We start from the raw sequence: 18,348 nt of genomic DNA on the forward strand, positions 1-18,348 counted from the left end.
TTCCTTATTTTTGTTGCTGTTGGAATGATAGATGTTCATATTAAACATGGCCAAATTTTTAAATAATGACTGTATGGGCAAAAATTTCAGATTCCATGCAGCTCTAAATGCTCTGTTTCTGACTGATTTTTTATTCTTGGCTCTGTGTGATGTCATTAAAAGCAGATGTCCTTATATGGTTATTTCAAGTGCACAGCGCTAGCTGTAAGAACCACAGCACCTCCCACATGCCATTCAAATCTTCCATTTATAAGGGGCTGCCAATAAGAAGAAAGCTACTTTCCTTTCTTGTTATTTTTATTTTATTTTATTTTTTTGGCTTTGGATGAGTTGAGGGGCTTCACCATAGGTCAGTTTAAGACAATACGGTTTATTTTGAATTAAAATTATCTAAACCTACTCCAAAAGAGTCCAAGAACAAAAGGTAACCATACTAAAACCCACAGCTATCGTTTATAAATAAATATGTAAATATAATCTAAGTATATGTAAGCATATAAAGGAATATGTAAAAGCCTATATAGATGGAAATTAATATTCTATGGCTGAGGTCAAGCCAAAAATCATTTCCTCAAGTTTGGATAATATTTTTTTAGCTCTCTCAAAGTGCATAAATTGGCTTAAACCAGTAGGTTAAGAAAAGAAAACTGAGATTCTGTGTGAGCTTTACAGTAGCATTATATCTAAGCACTACATGAATGACTTAGTGATTATGATTTAAATATCAAAAACAGGAATATTTTTTTTTAAAAAAGTAGTAAAAAAGACTCTAGATACAGCTATTTTAAAATATAAACAGTGCTGAAGAAAGTATTTGATTAATTTGCTACAATGAAAGTAACAGTATTAGACTATAAATGTACTCCATTAAAAGTAAAAGTCTTTCATTTTAAATGTTACTTACATAAAGTAGCATTACTGAAATGAATTCAAAGTATCAAAAGCATTAATTAAAAAGGAATTACTACAATACAATGTAGCTTATATAACCAGATTATTGCTAATAATTGCTATGTAAATAAAGTTAATAAATATATTAGATAAATATATATAATATATTTATATTATTACATATATTTTTATATTAAATGGTAAAAACCGTATCTACAGCTAAGTCTGATAAGTTGTATCAAGTGCAAAGCAGCAGTGTGTATTTTACTACACTGATTCAGTGTACGTAAATACACCGCACTGGCGGAATTCATGACGAAAAAGTTGCAGAAGCGCAACAAAACTGATCTCCTAGCAGAAGTTTAGGTGGCAGCCGTGGGATCGTGGAAGGTGTAAAGTCGCCCCTGGAAGTCATGAATAACGTCTGTTCGCCTGAGCTGGGAGAGGTGATGTCTCTTTAAGAAGCTCAGCCCTCTGCCGAAACAATTGTACAACCCCCCAACAAGTCATCGGGCCTGTCAATCATCCGGTCGGCGCCCTTTGATGTCGGACTCCTCGCCTTGTCTTGGGCTCAAATGAGCTGTTTGCTGCTGTAGGGAAACATTAGTCTTCTACCAACCAACCAGCCGGGGGACGCCACATCTCAACTTTTTTCTGTATGCGGTGGGGGTTTCTGTACTTCGGAGGCGCCCCAGACTGAGGAGCTTTTAACAGAGAAGTCCCGCTGAATCTTTTTCTTTCTACTTTTTTATTTTTATTTTTTGTCAGTATCATTTTTTAAACGTGTATAACATCGAAGAGGAGGGGGGAAGTAGACATGCCTCAGCTTAGCAGCGGCGGCGGGGACGACCTGGGAGCCAATGATGAGATGATATCGTTTAAGGACGAAGGAGAGCAAGAGGAGAAAATCCAAGAAAACGCGTTCACGGAGAGAGACCTGGCCGACCTCAAGTCCTCTCTGGTGAACGAGTCGGAAATAAATCAAAGTCCGAACGCAGCGGTAGGTGTCACGGAGTGTGACTGTGTGTGAAAGACAGAGGGAGAAAGTGTGTGTGGAAAGCTTGTTTTATTTTACGCGCTGCTGAGAAGCTTTGAATGAAACCAACTCGCGCAGTCAACTTGCCTCCAGGGTTATAGTAGTTAAAAAAAGAAGAGGGGGTGGTGGTGGTGGTGGTACGGGTCTACTACAGAACGAGGGCAAAACTGAATTGCACTTATTAGCGTGATAAGGTCAATATAAAGTCACTCTTGTTTGGCGTTTTCGTGACTTTTTCGGGTAATTCTCACTCGGTGTTTGTTTACGATCCCTTCCAGGCGGTCAGACGGGGACAACAGGGCGAGCAGAGGGGCTTCCCAGACAAACACCGGGAGCATCTCGACGTTGGTAAGCAGAAAATACAAATAAAAAAACTTGGGAAAACAAACAAACAAACCAAAAAAACATGAACATACTCACTCTCATCCCTATGAGCAGTCAAGTACTGCGTAAGAAAGCGGTAAAAACCACCCACTGTGTCAAAGCAAGGAGTTATTTTGGTCACGGGCGCACGTGCTGCTGCATTAAAACTTCAAAGAAGCACCGCTCAGGTGTACACTGCAAAACAAAACAAAAAAAAAGATGGCCATCCTGTCTTCAGCTCTTTAGTTTATCTCTAAGATCTATAGCTTGCTGGGGAGATTTCCTCTGCTGCTCAGTCAAATTAGCAGAGCTCAGCATAGAGCAGCATGTCTTTAAAAAAGTGGAACCCTCTTGGCCTTAAATTGTTATTAAGCTTAGGTAAAGGCACTGGTGTGAAGGGCAAAGCAACTTCTCAGTAGCTGTAAAAATTGCTAGTGCCTTTCATTTTAATTCACTATGTTTTAAGCTTACTTATCTAGTGATCTTTTATAAGATTTTGCCAAAAAAGCAAGGTCAGCCTTCCTTTTTCTTCAAACCTACCACCCAAAAAGATAGAGGAAAAAAAAAAAAAAAGCAAATTCCCCTAACTACGCCAGGGCGCATTTAGACAACATATACAAAACAGCTTTAATTATAGGCATCACTGTTGTGTGTACTCATCTCTGAAAGGAAGAATGCTCTCACCTTGTGATCCTTTGATCAAAAAAAGAAAAAAAATCCTCATCAAATGTGGATTTGCGGTTTTTAAAAACTGGTCTATTTGATGGTCCTCGAGAAAAAGCGAAACCCGCAGAAATCAGAAAAAACTGTTCCGCCCTGAGGGATGTCGATTGCCCTCAGATTCTGTCACTCAGGTTCTGGCCACGTTAAAAGTTTTGTCACCTTCGCAAGAAAGCTCAGCACTCACGAGGGAAGCCAGTTGTTTTGTGTTTTTTGTGTGTGTATGTGCGTGTGCGTGTTTCTATGCAGGTATAACCTAGTCGTATCTGACCTCCACACAGGCCTCTCGTGCTTAATATGGGTGGTGGTAAGAAATAAATTAACACATAGGCTACAGAAGTTCACGCCTCTAAGACTATGTGGTGGTTGTAACGCTTTTGTCTCCAGTATTGTTGCCTCTGCTCATTCACGGATGTAAAGTGTAGTAACTAGAATGCCTGTAAATAGCTGAGCTGCTTTATATGCACGTTTACCTTCTTTTTATTTTGACGTTAACACCTTAGCAGCATTGTGTGAGTAAGTATCAAGTTTGATTTTTATTTTAATCCTCACATCCAGCATTTTCACCCACAGCTTTACCTTTATTGTTGTTTATTTTGTCTTTTCCCCCGAGCTGTCATGAGTTTTATTATAAATTAAATGCATTATTAAATGATAACTATTGAGATTTAGACAGCAAATCAAAAGAGTTTGGAAAATTAGGCAACAAAGGTGACAGCTTCTAATTGTTTGCTTTTCCTGTCAGTGTCGAAGCAGCAAGATGGAGGTATGTACAAGTCGCCGGCATATCCAGGGTATCCGTTCCTGATGCTGCCAGACCCCTATCTCCCCAACAGCTCCGTTTCACCATCTGTAAGTCCACTTCTTATTGAATCCTTCCGCTGGCTATGGTTCTCCTCTTAGTAGCTGATGATATTCTGTGCTCACGAGGACTCCTTAAGGTGCAAGTTTTTGCGCCTCAGCTTGTCTTTGTATTATTTAGTATCAAGTCCAGACTGTGAACACACAGTGCTGAGCCCCAGAAGAGAAATCCAGTGTTTTCTAGTTGGGGAGAATGAAAGGAACGCACACTCGTAGATGGAGATCTCGAGCCTGGTGTCCTCTGAGTGATTTTATTTTTTCATTTTTAATTTTTTTTGGGCTGGTGCAAAGACGTCCTCAGTAGTCTCAGTTCGAGAGAAAAGAGATGCAAAGTGGTGGAGAATTTACTCGACTTTTTGTGCATAAAAGCATGAAACATTTCTTCTTGGTATTTTCTGTTTCATAATTCATAATTTCTATTTTTTATGTGCATGCAGTTTTGAGAATTAGGAAAGTTCCCCTCACATCAGCCTAAATTTCAGTGATGTTTTCCCCTTTTAGATGCAATTAGCATATTGTGGCTCAGCTATAACCCCCTAAAACATTATACAGAATTTTAATGCTGCTTCTCTTATTTAGAGGGGTTTAAACTACCAGCTTTATATATTTTTTTGGAGGGGGGGTCTCTTTCACATTACAAAGAGGAATCAGTCAGCTTATGTTGCACTAGGTTTTAGATTCAGAAGAGACAACATGAGTCTCTGTCAGACTGAAGATGAATGGCACATCACTGCAGATCTCTCTCAAACTTTACACATGCTCTGATTTGGCTTTGAACTGTGCTGCTAACTCCCCCCACACCCCATCCCCAAGGCTCACACCATCCCTAACTGCCTTATAAAATAAAGCTGCATTTAAAACACAGCGGAATAAAATCAAAGTGCCGCAGCCTCATGAGGCAAAGCAAAAAAAAACAAAAACAGGAAAAAAAAGCTTGTTTTTGTTTACGCCGTTGCTGAAGTTGGAATTTGATTGATGTCGTCATCACAAACCATTTCACATGACGTTTTCCCGTCTGTTTGTACCCCGGGTGAATGACAAGAGGTTTATTGCACAGCCTTAATAGCAGTTCTAAGTGTTAAAACCGCTAAAACAAACATCAGAACGACTCGTGGAAAGATTTCAAGTATGCAGTATTGCTCACCCAGCCAGACAGCCCTTAAAGAATTCATCATAAAAAAAAAATCCCTTCGAGTCACCCGTTAAGAACCAATATCCATGGATAGGCTGAGTAATTGCGCCGAACGTGAACGCTTGTGCCTAATTCATTTTTCACGTGCTGCGTAATCCTGTTGCCTGAATTAACCCCCTGCTCTAGCAGACAAGACGTTGCTAAACAGCATAGATGCCTGTTTGTGAGATGACATGTGCTGTAGGCTGATTTCATGTGAGAGCATAGTGAATAAGGAATATGCTGATTTATGGCTGGAAAATGTGATTTTCTAATGGCACCTTGGAGCTTCTTAAGAGTGTTTCAAGACGCCGTCAGTGTCCAGGTCATGGCCCGTTGGCTGGTCATGGGAGACTTTAATAGGGTCTGTGATTTTTCAGAATAAAAGCTGACAGTTGTTAGAGACTTACCTTCATTTTCCATGTTTTTTTTTAAAATAAAACTAAAATTTAAAATTGTAGTCTGTGGGGAAAATACATAGTATGAGAGTGGCTTCTTTTCTCCACCACAGCTATAAAGAAAAACATATAATGGAGCTAAATGCATCTGTAAAGTAAAGACGGGTTATGCTGTTCATACATGTGATTTGGCTACACAGTGCCTTTTCACTTTAGTTTTATATTTGCTCCTTTCAGGTAAAATACAGGGTGAAAACTTTTGTTTTACTGTTTATTTCTTTTTATATTCTTGTATAGAATACATCCTTGACCTGCTAGCTCCATTTAATTGTGCTGTTTTGCACATAAAGCAAAGCCTTTGCTTGGAAGAGAAGCACTTGTAGGTACAGCAGCGTCTCCTTGGAAATCACAGAGTCTTTATTCAGTAACCAGTTACATTCTGAGAATACGACTGAATGAACTACGAGTCTTAGTGAGCATGCTTGTTGTTTCCTCAAACGTCTTTATACTCGAAGCTGCATAACACGGCACATCCGGCATCGTGACAAACATTGTGAAGAAGTGGAGACAAACATGGTGTCTTCCACCTTCTTCTCTTCTCTTCTCTTCTCTTCTCTTCTCTTCTCTTCTCTTCTCTTCTCTTCTCTTCTCTTCTCTTCTCTTCTCTTCTCTTCTCCAACCACAGAAGCCTCTCATAGATTGTTCTCGTTGGGGGTGGGATTGGCGAGTTGGGCAGAGTGAGGGGGGGTGAAGAGGTACCGGTGGTGGCGGCGGTGGTGGTGGCACGATAAAGAGAACTTTCTTCCCCCCCCCGTGTGTCTTCGAGACTCCACACAATGCTCACTTGTTGCTGCTTCCCTTGTAATTAGCCCGCTGGTTGTGAGGCGGTAGCGGGGTATCAGGCCCTGTCTAACCTGCCACTTGAAAGGGGCTGAGAGTAGTGGTTTAGCGGGTGAGGTGGGGGGGTGGGGGGTGGGGGGTGATGATTATGGATGGCAAAGCTGGATCAGAAGTTCAAGGTCAGGGTGACTGACAGAAAAAAGAGCTGTTTGTGGTTTTCCCGTTATTGTGATGTTGACACGGGACATTTCTGTGTGCGTGTGTCCATGTCTCACTGCTGGCCTGTCTTGTCCTGGAGCTATGACTTACGCTTCTAGTGTCTCATGTCGCACATGCACTGGAGCCTGGGTCTTTTTTAGATCTTTTTTTGCGGGCGAAAAAATGTCAGATCCAGTCAGAATGGACATTAAATGGTCTTCAGCCTGCCAGTCCCATAGTACAAAGTCTGTCCGATTGTGCCAGGTTGCACGAGTGTTAGAGCAGTACAGGTGAATTCATCGCTATTAAGTGGTCGCCTCATGTCTTGCCCATGCACGCTCTACTCTGGCAGCACAAGAGTTTGATTTTTCAGACATTTTTTCTGTAGAATATGTGTGTACACAGCTTTATCGTTGGTGTTTGTTGCATTTTCACTCATCAAGTAGTCTTTAAAAGGTGAGATGATTGCGACTTCTTGATTTTGTGTGTACCCGATGAGAGGGTAGCTTATGCTCACATTCGGCGGAGGCAGATTTATGCTCACTCAGTTTCGTGGATTAACCTACGTGCAGTTACTTTGAGTCAAAATAATGAATTGGTTAATCATTAATTACTAATCAACATAAAATGAATCCGGAGCCAATGAATTAATTCATTGATCAAGTACACATGTATTAATCGAAGCAGTTTTCTGCTTTTGTTACACTACACTGTCAGATCGTTCACAAATCGCTTTTCTCCTGAGTTTATTTGTTTATCTTCAGTTATGTACCAATTCTTTATTCATTCTGTTTATTTCTCATTTTTTATCCTAGAAGAAAGCCAAACCAAATATCATTGCACTGTGTGTAATGACAATAAAGATGAATATAAAGATGAACACTTGAATATATTATAAGCACTGCTTTTCTCATGTTTTAAATGTATTAAGAAACCTATTAAGAGAAAAGAAAGTGTAGCTTCATCTGTGTTATTTGAAGTCAAACCCTTTGATATACTTTCTTTTCTTTTTTTAAACGTGAATTTATTTAACAGGCTGTGGTGTAAAAATTTCTGCAGCGTTGCCCACATGTCACCAGCTCACCTGAAGAAACAACAACACCTTTGTGCGTTCCCGTAAACTGCTTTGAACTGTTGCAGTCATTGTGAGAACCTCAGCTGAATGACTGAAAGTCAGAAATTAATTGTAAAATCAGTCTGCTTGTGTCTGTGTGGGTTTATCCTCACTTGTAAAGGTCTAGCCAGCTTTTTGCACTTTTTAATCGCCAACTGATGAAAAAACATTTGAATGAAAACCTGCGCAGCCCCTGACCGTCGGAGTGGGCTGACTTACATTTCATATAGGAGGGGGAACGAAATTCCCTGAGCTGTTGTTGTGAAAGATTAACGCATTGTTTTCCTTATACAGCTGAATCAAAGTGGCAGAAATGGACGCAAACAGACTGATAATCACTCCTTGTTATTTTGGTATTAACATTTAAAATGTTAGATTTAAAGAGAAAAGAAGAAGCCTCTAATCTCTGCTGAGAAGTGGTTTTTACAAAGCGACTACACGCGTATTGGCTCCTTATCCCATTCAGCGATAATACTCCTATTACAGCATTTCATGGGACATTTCACTGTTGTTGCATTAATGGAGATATCAGCCGTCCTTTCAGGGGAAGTGGCCAGAGAAGGAGATTTGTGGGATTCGGAGATATGACTAAACTCCCTCAGCTTGTTGTCTTTGGATAAAGCTTTATCTCGAGTGTGTTTGTCAGCGCGCGTGCGTGTGAGTGTTTGCTGTTTAAGTTCATTACACTAAGTAATCTGTATGTATCAAAGCTTTGGCATGTTCTGTGTGTGTGTGTTTTCTAGTTTGTTGCCTTAGGCTTGTGTTTGTACCCAGGGTTCATGGTGTGTTTTGTGTGATGATGCTGGCCGTATACTGTGGATGCAGCGTGTGTGTCAGCTCTCTTCTTGCTGTGTGTATAATGCTGTGAATTACCAGCAGACACTCTCTCTCTCTCTTTTTTTTATTATTATTTTTGAAGGGATCATGAGTCTTTGTCGTCTCAGGCAGTTAAACCCTGTCGCAGGGGAGACCTTCAGTAGATATAAGAGTGTTTTTCTGTCTACAGCTTCCATCCATCTTCCTCCTCACTCCCTTTGCACGCATGCCATTTCCACATATCCATCTCTTTTATTGTCTTGTGCTGTCTTCAGCATCTGAGGTGGTTCCAAGCATCTCTCCTCACTTCATTTTCCTACTCGGAGAGATAACTTCTTGGTAATTGCGAACTATTAAAAGGAGATCAGATGGGAAAATAGGAAAGCTTATTTTCATTCATTTCCAATTATATGCATCGGAAGCGTAAGAACTTTTTTTTGTGTGTTTTTTGTTAACCTCTTAAGTCACACAGGATCAACTTATCTGAGCATGAGAACCAGCTCTTCATTACTTAATGTTTTGATTGATTAAGAAGGAAAGCACACAAGGAATCAATAGAAGAAGAAACAGAAGTGATGAGAAAAACATTTTGGTTCTGCTGATTTTTTGTGGTTTGTTTGCATTAATATCAAATATTTTATATGTTAGTGGCCATTTTTCGGTAAACATCTGGCGATTACTCACATGACTTCCCCTAAAACGCCTGTTATTAGTGGACAGTTTGGATATTAATTTGTAAGGAGGATGCAGTTGTTTTTTTCTCAGTTCCTGGAACCTACAACTCTTAGAAAACTAGTCAAATATCTCAAAGTTGTGGGCTCTGAAAAGAAGTGCATATTTTACTCTAGACTGGAAGTTAACAGTTGTTATTGGTTTCCATAACGCCAGCTGCACTTCCTACAGCTGCTTCACAATAAAAGCCTCTTAATTTTAATCTCGCGTGAGATTTTTATTGTGACGATTCTCTGCTGCGAAGGAATCGAGAGGGTTAGACTGAAGTAAGAGGAGAAGCAAAGTAGAAGCAACATCGCTTGATTGTTGATGGGGATTGATGGATGTTTGGTTGAAATTAGTGGGTGGCCTGCCCGCTGAAGCAAAAACCAGGGTTTTTGCTTTATCTGAAGTGGCCAGTGAGTCATGCGCAAAGTGATTGGTGGTTAGCGGTTGTATATTAATGAGCCAAGTATTTGGATTTTAATCAGTAACCTTTTACCACCAGTCATCTGAGAGATCCAGCGTGCCTCGTGGTTAGTTTGAAAGAAGCACACCTTTCTGGATTAATGTTCGCATGTAGAGCAGCTTCGACATGATTCGATCAAAAAGGAATCTGTAAGTCTGAAGATGTCTGAGGTTCGGCGATAAAGCGCTGAATTGTTTCACAACTTTGTCCACAGACTTCAAAGATTGTCCGTCTGGTCTGTTTGTGGGTCATTATCTGAATAATTAAGCAGTTTAAGCTGATATCTGATATTTGTCTGCATGCAAATCTATTCGCTGTCAGAGAGGCTGTGAAACTCCCTGTGATGTGGAAGCTGTGGTCACACTATGACGTCAGCACGCTCTGAAGGCAGCAGGCTGCTCTAAAACACTTTCCCGCTCAGCCTACCTGGACACTGACTGTAAATGGCTCAGGTTCTTTGGGATAACAGTAAATGTTTGGTCGAAATGCAGTTTGACAGCGTGCTTTCAGTCAGTGGAATTTACGAGCCTGTGTTTTACAGCTCAGTGTTGTCTGATTTGGGGGAATTTCCTGCTCATTTGACATTTCGATTCACAGAGCAGAATTAAAAATTGACAGGAAGGCTGCTAAGAGATGGTTTACATGTTTGGGAAAGGCGGCGGGGGAACGTCGTCATTTCTGTGACTCTAAAGACTCAGCTGAAGTGTGTGTTTTGAACATTTCAGTGTCTCAGCCTACAAAGAAATATCAGTTTGATTGTTTTCACCCACTTCAACTGAAAGCTCATGCTTTCTGTTTGAGTAATTTCACATCTTTTAGCCCATAAAGGTTTTTCATACATCTCCTCCTTTTTCTTGTATCCATTCAGAAATCAGTTGCCGTTGTGAACAAGCTCTCCTCCCCGTTCCCCTTTCCTCCTCCTCCAATCTCCCAAATAATACGAGGTCGATCCTCCAAGATCAAGGGAATGGCATGTGTGTGTGCGCAAGTCTCTAGGATCTTGCCACTTCCTTGTTTCCCATTGTATTGCAGTGTTGACAGGGGGGTTGTTCAGCCTTCCCCTAGTCTCTTGGTAAACAATGGCAGCAACACAGGCTGAGGCCTCCCTAATCCCCCCTTCATACAGACCCAGGGGCTGGGATGAGCAGTGCTGGGGCCTCCCTGTCTCTGACTGCCTACGATAAGGACCCTGCACACTCGGATTTAAGAGGCCTAAAAGAAAAGCAGCTTTCACTAGAATGCGGGAAAAGCCCAAGTTCGGATGGAAAGCTTGCATCTTGTCTTTTCTCGGATCTTTTTCTCCTTTAACTATAACTGACAGCTCTGCTTTAAAGTAACACCCGTGCTGCGTTGCATCCATGAAGTAAAAGTTTTTGAACTATTAATGTAGTATTCAAAGTATGCTGAGAGGGCTTCACGAAGCCCCATCTGACAGCTTTTTCTATCGTTATGATGCGTTCAAGTCTGTGATTATGTTTGTGCCGAGTGTAAATGGGAGTCAATTACTGCCAAACATGAAATCATCAAGTGTCCTCGTTCACTATTTATTAACTATTAAAACTAAATTTGGGACTCAATAAAAGGAGACATGAAGCAATGTGATCACACTATGTTACCCATGTTAAAAATAGTGTCATATTACAGCTGCAGCATTTACTTTAATATAACAGTGTAACTGAGGACAAAAATACACCCAAATCCTCTAAAACTATCTATTTATATCAAGCGTTTGTATATCTAATTACTATATATCAACATTATTCAATATTGTGTCAGTTCAGTTTAATTTACTGTCTTATTAGCTCTCCACGCCTGCCCTGCTGTTCACCATTTTCCATCACAGTCACCTCACGTTGGTTAACTTCTGCGAGGACCTCTTAAAGGGAACCTGTTACGCTCATTTTCCAGCTCCGTATTTTATTTTTGGACTCTCCTGGAATGGCTTTGCATAATTCACAGCTCAAAATAATCCCTATTGATCTTATACTGGGCTTCAGCGCGGCCCCTCGGTTCTGATCGGCTACCCCTCACAAACAGAAGGCCTCAACAGCAGATGGGCGGGGCTTCTATGCTCACAGCCAGAGACGACCTTATAATCAAGTCGGATCTTACTGACATCATACAGAGCCAAGAATATAATAAAAAACTGTCCAAATCTGAGCATAAGCTTATTTATTACCAGCTGTGTTAAAAAAAAAGATGAAACAAAGAAACTATTTTTCTAAGCGTTATGGTTTAAGCTTTACGGAAGTGGCAGCTGGCTGTGATTTGAAGGAGTATTGACTGGTGTTGAAACATTGGTTTAAATTGTAAGTGTATATTCTCTGCATTATTTGACAGCGTGACTAAAATATTGAGAGAAAAAAAGGAGGTGCATCTCATAATCTGACGCTTTCTTGCAAATTTGCATCCATGAACGCCAAGATACTCAATTCAGTGCCTTAGATATGAAAAGATATCTATCTAAAAAGTTATTCGCCTATCAGATGTAAATATAAAATCAAACTTTCTAATGTAAATATGGCTTCTGATGTGTACTTTCATCTTATGTCAGTGACTAAAGATATGAAAAGCAAATGCAAGGACCAAACAAAGATGTTTCTAGTCGATATAAATCATAATCTTTATAATTGCTGGATATCATGCTTGTTTGTTTGAGGTCGCCATGTTCACTTAGTCTCAGGGAGACCACAGCCAACGGAAAATGTGAGCTCAAGATCGAAATAGATGCGGATGAAGACAGATAAATAGATTTTTACAGAGGAAAGGCTGGAGAGGTAAAGACAGCGCTATAGAAGGAGGAGAAGAGGAGGGGGAAAGATTAAAATACAAATGACCATAAGAGCCTTCTCATCGCCCTACTGGCTTTGAAGTAGCGGGCTGTGAAGGCACCTGAAGAGAAACTGTTCAGAAGACTATTTGAAGAGGCGGTAATGTTAAGAAGAATATCAGGAGGGGGAGAAAAAACCCCTTTGGATAGCCCCGAGGTGTTTATACCTGTAATTATTCATCCACTTATTTCTTTCCGGCGTTGAAGGAAGATGGGGTGGGGGAAGTGGTAGAGCAGTAAAAGACAGGTGTTGGCAAAGGAACTGTGGGTTTATTTGATTATTATTAATTTCATTTCTCTCGCGCGCGCGCGCTCTCTCTGCCTTCATACACTCAAACGCACCAACGGAGACAAAACAGCATGTATTCGCTCAGCGAGCACCACGCCGAACTAAGTGTGCTAAAGATTCTGCAGTTGGTATGAAACTAAAATGAAAGGGGTCTTGAAGGTTGCTAACCTCATGTGGCGTTAGTGCAGGTGTTTTTCTAAATGAAGACCACATTTCCCATGATTCCACCTACGTTTCCTGCCAGCAAGAATATGCTAGAGGTCAAACGTGTTAAAACACAGAGGGCCTTGATTTTAGTTGCCGTCTCGTAGCGTTGGCACTGCATCGAGGTCTCCGTAAAGCAGCACTTCGGAGCACCTCAGGTCCCGTGTTGTGCAACATGTGGTTCAAGGAAACCTTAAGCAAACATTAAAGTGGTTTTTTTTGTTTGTTTTAAGTTCATTTTTATTCCTTACTCTCTAAGCTGTGTATACAAGCCAGTTTTCTGCTTGAATGGGAGAGTTATGCACCGTAACAGCTTGAAGGGGGAAGTGGTCGCATTTTTGCAGGATTGAAAAAAAAAAAAGAAACACAGAGAGACATAAAGGTAGTTGACATAAGGTCAAGGTTCACAAAGAGGCTCTTTGTTTAGGTCCCAGTGTTTGTTTATGAGGTGTGTGTGTGCGCACATGTATGTCTGCGTGAGTCAGTGAGAGACTTGCGGGATGTTGCACCCAGGTGAGTCATTGGCCTGTGGAGCGAAACCATGCAAAACCTCTACGTTGTTGTTTACAGAGCGAGCTGTCCAGACCTCCCAGATGTGTGTTCACAGCCTGTAGTTAATCAATGACAGCAATGTCTCTCTCATACACCAGCAGATATCAAAGCGGCCACACGCGCATGCATATGTGTCTGTGTGCATCTTCGCGCTGCACGCATGGTTTGCTGGTCAAGTAAAAAGAACTGGAGAAAAGTTTGAAGTGCTAGTTTTTCACATATTGTTGTCCACAATATCATGGTTTGAAACGTGTGGTTTTTGATTTAAGGAAGTAGTGATGCAGCACAGTTTACTCACGAGATAACAAACCCGCATGGTGTCCAGCTGAAACTGAAAGAAAACTGCGAGCCCTAAGATTAGTTTAACTTTTACTACACAGTATGCACTTCTAAAAATTTGATGTCTACGCTGCCTTCAGGATAGGTCACAAAGACAAGTTGGTTCAAAGAAGTGCAAAAGGATATTATATCGAATATGCATTTTAACAGGCGTGCAGTGTGTAGTCTAATGTGTCGCTGTTATCATGATTGGGCATCTGGCAGCTCCCCAGAACAAGCATGTTGCTGCTTTGTGGAACAGGCCATTTAAAGAGACACACGCACACACACTGAACCACATCACAAAGTTTGTAGGTTAGCAGGCCACACACGCAACCAGTTAACAGGCTGAATCCCTCCTTCATCCTGGGTCCTTGGGCAATGAGGAGATTCGTAGTGCACTAATGAAGAAGCAACATATTCAGACTATATATATATGAAGATATAAATATAAGAAGTTAAAGTGAATCTATATAAATTAATTAATGAATCAGGTTTCTTTTAAAAAGCAAAGGGTAAGTTCATATATGTTACTAGCGTGAAGGAATTTACACCAACACCTTGTACCTGCAAGAGTAGTTTGCCAAGTCGGCATATTTTAGTTAAAGTTATTAATTCATTAGACTTCAGTTTTATTTATATAGCGCCAAATCACAACAGCAGTCACATCAAGGGGCTTTATACTGTCACGTAAAGGCCGTATAATTATAAACATTCAATTTTGTTGTAATTTAAACTTTTAAATGTATAAGAAATTCCAACATGGATGTTAGGTTTACATATCGGTGGGAGATCAAGTGATATTCAGGTGATTACACTCTATACTGGGTTTCTGTGTGTAGTAGTCTGTGTGTGTGTTTGTGTGTCTGTCAGACAGACAGAGAGAAAGTGAGAGAGAGTGGGATTTTTTTTAGGTCACATGACCTATGGGAATTAAAAGTGTAGTTTCATTTCCTCTTCGTTACTGACAATAATCAGACAGTTTCGCAAAAGAAGTTGCTACCTTTCTCGAAGAGTTTTACATGTAACTCACACATAATCATCTTGTACTTTCCAAAAAAAATAAAAACCAAGTGATGGGTTACACAATTTTATTAAGAGACGATGAGAAATATGAATTTCAGGAATGGGCCCTGATGAGTCGCTGATCAGATAAACTGAGCTTATTTGATATATGCTGTCATTTATATCTGCACTACAAAATTGTAAGATCTGCATCTTAAGATTGGCAAAGGACAGTTTATCACATGCAAATATTAAAAGATCCACAACATTTAGTCCTTAAGTCTCGACTGCGTTCAGTCTAATAAGTAAATCGAGTGTTCCTGTCGTCATAGTTTAGCTTCAATGTGCTGACATTGAAAATATAGGCATAAAAAACCTTCCTTAAAGATGTTCTAGGAATTGGATTTGTAACTTGTGCACCTGTGAGCTAGAAATCTAAAATAAACGTAAGTTGATAGCATCTGCTTTGTAATTTCCCCTTTATAAAATGCCCCCACAAACCATGGTTTAATCAGAAGAGCCATAGACTAAAAGACAATAGTTAAGTAAGCAGTGGGAGTGCGGTGTGTTCTGGGGCAGAAACTCTGAGCAAATGAGTGCAGAGTTCACCACAAGCTTAAATGCACATGTTTTTGGATTTGTAGTACCTCTACATAACCAACAGGGGAAAAAAAGCTTTCATCAAGACTCACAACGTCATAGTGCTTGCAGTTGTTTTTCTTCTTAAGTCTTACGTAAGCTGAACATTTATCCTAATGCTTAATTTATACTTATCTGATGAAGAAGCTGTTTGTACCTGTGCGGGCAACATGGATGGCACATAGTTACATCTCCAGGGAGGTTACAGCGTAGGGCTTCAGAAGGGTGTAGATTTAACAGAGAAGTATAGATGCCCTATAAGTCTGTCTAAAAAGTGACTCCTCAGGTAATGAAACTGACACATAACTTTGTTGTGGTGCCATCTGTCCAGCTGCAACACTTGCCATAAACAAATCTGCAGAGGAGAATGTTAAAGAATAGTTCAGACAGCAGAGAAAAGCAAACACTTTATTTCAACTGTGTCTCTTAAAAATCAGAATAGTCGTTCAGGTGTTTCCTCTGTTCGTGTTTACAATTTTATAACCCTTCCCCCTCCGCCACTTGTGGGGCGTTTCGCCGCTACGCTGGCATATCTGCTGTTTGCAGTGTGACGACCACATGCAGTCGTAAATGACAAATTTCCATGTGAGCTCTGATTCTTTTCATCCATCCACTGTAAGGAAATTTACAACCTGTTTACACTCTCCTTCTGAGGGGTGGGCGTGTGTGTGTTTCCAGATTGACGACACTGATGTCACATCTTCTTGTGAGTGTTGATCTGGTTTAGAACAGTACACTGTGTGCGCTGAACACTTGGTGGGTATGTTTTTTTATTTCTGCGCTAATGGGAATTTCAAGTTTTCTGGAATTTTTTTTTCTTCAGGATTTCCCAAAGGGCACTGAGAACTTGTAACCCCGTTTCCCCCTTTTAGACGATAAAGTACAACAGTATAAACTCTGCAGGGAATTGTGGAAAAAAACATGAAACAGCAGCTTAATAAAACCTGTGAATACTTACGTTAAAAAAATGTAACCAATGACCTAATACCAACCAAAATGACTTAATAAGAGGCCTTTTATGAGTAAGTAACTGCTTGCATGCCCACCTGTTATAAAAAGAAAACCCACTGTTGAATAGAGTTTGTCAGATAAGTTTCAAATATCATAATAGTTGATATTTAAGATTGATATGTGGTCATTAATTGATATAAATAGGTAAGTTTCTTGGACGTTTGTTGGACTGATTTTGAAAATACCCTTAAATGCCTACACACTCTTATCTGACATTCTTGTTAGTTGAGTGGTCTAGCTGATCACTGACTCACTGACTTAAATTAATAATCACCATCATCAATCATAATGGGCTTTCCACTGCAAATAAAACATTCATATTTGCTGTGTTGACGCTAGTAATTGACTGACTTTTCTCTCCTCCGCTCGTTTCGCCCTCCAAACCTCAGCCTCCGCAGCTGACCTTTATCATCATTTTAATATGCACTTTATTGAAAGAGTGTTCATAAAAATAGTCGACTAAATGAAACTCAAACCCCATCCTCCTCCACCCCTCTCCACCCCGTGCCCGTGGCTCTGCCTAGACCAGCTGGAGCCTCCACAGCCGCATGAAGCAGCCCAGCACACATGGCTGTGATCTTAAACACACACATGCACACACGAATACTGACACACACACACCCACGCGCGGGAGCAGAAATCTTTTCCTCCCTCTGACGATAATCGCCTGCTACAGACGGTGGCAGCCATTAACTTTATGTGCCATTTATATATATTATATGGTATATACTAGAGACCGATATGATTCATCTGGTGCACATTTATGACACAGGACAAAAAGTCACGTGTTGTTGTTTGTGTGATTGTTAGGGTTGATGGTCTAACCCCAAGTTTATGTTACCTTTTCAAATGGTAATGCCCCAAAATGAATTTACACCTGCTGTTCTGCACTGTGCTTTGGTGTCATTTCAGCGTGCCCGTGCATCTCTTGATTTTTGTTACCTGGCCAGGTCTTTCCCGCCATTTCAATGACATATCAGTGCAACAGCAGAGAATTTCTGGAATTCCTGCTTTGCTTGCTGTTTGACTTCTCATGTTCCTTTTCCAGCGCTAATGGGGAGGTGTTTGTGAGGAGCAACTAGACTGCAGCGAGTCTGATTCCCAACACACCTCAAGCGCCAGTATAAACAGTCATGGGTGACATCGCAGTCGGCGTGCAAAACAACTCGGGTGGCGACCGTGAACTAGGCTCTAGTATTTGGCTAAGGACCAGAAAGAGCAAAGTTATGACATGAAGAGCTGAAGTGAAAAGCGTCCACTGTAGTGTCCACTTTTTTTCACCCTTGAAGTTTGTTTCACGGTTCTCCCACTGTCACCCAACTGGTCAGTCAGTCAGCATTCAGCAGACACTTATGTCATCCACTTCCAGCGATGTGCAGTTAGGATCTTCCATCCGCTGTCTGAACTAAAATATGTATGCAGATGCTTTTTTCACAAGTGGGTCACCACAGCAGGTAGCTTTTATCCCAGATCCCATTCCTGACACAACTCCAATGGGATTTGTCTCCTCCTGGGATCAAAGACGGGGATGTTTTGCCTGTTAGGCAAATGTGTAAACCACTACACTATACAGACACAGCTTTAGTATTTAGCTATGACGCTATGAACACCTGACATATGAAGCTACTAGGAGCCATTGTTTTCTTCTTTCAGTTATAGCTAAGTGTCCACACAACATTCAACTTGAGTATGAAAAAATTACAGAAAAATCCCTGGCAATAAAAGGTACTGAAAAAAACTCATAATGTTGCAAAGCAATGCCCCAAAATTCCCCAAAATATTCCAGATTTTATCCCAAATATTCCTACGTGTCCTATCATCAGTTACTTTCCAGCACCTGATAAAGCTGTTTCCCACAATATGTCACCATGTTTGCCAAACATGTTATAGTTTGAGTTTCTCCAGTAGAGAG

At 40.6% G+C, this 18,348-nt stretch overlaps 1 protein-coding gene across 3 annotated transcripts in view; it reads left to right on the forward strand.

Moving 5' to 3' along the window:
• The first annotated feature begins 1,431 nt into the window (after positions 1 to 1,431).
• The window catches only part of tcf7 (transcription factor 7), a 73,898-nt gene continuing 56,981 nt past the window's right edge, over positions 1,432 to 18,348 (forward strand). For all 3 annotated transcript variants that reach the window (XM_035905354.2, XM_035905355.2, XM_035905356.2), the window contains exons 1-3: positions 1,432 to 1,891; positions 2,206 to 2,275; positions 3,756 to 3,862. In XM_035905354.2, coding sequence (XP_035761247.1) covers positions 1,709 to 1,891; positions 2,206 to 2,275; positions 3,756 to 3,862 — 360 coding nt within the window. In that variant the 5' untranslated portion in view covers positions 1,432 to 1,708. The remainder of the gene's footprint in view (positions 1,892 to 2,205; positions 2,276 to 3,755; positions 3,863 to 18,348) is intronic.

Source organism: Neolamprologus brichardi, chromosome 10, assembly GCF_056152115.1.
Source record: "Neolamprologus brichardi isolate AB-2024 chromosome 10, ASM5615211v1, whole genome shotgun sequence".
Taxonomy (NCBI): Eukaryota; Metazoa; Chordata; class Actinopteri; order Cichliformes; family Cichlidae; genus Neolamprologus; species Neolamprologus brichardi.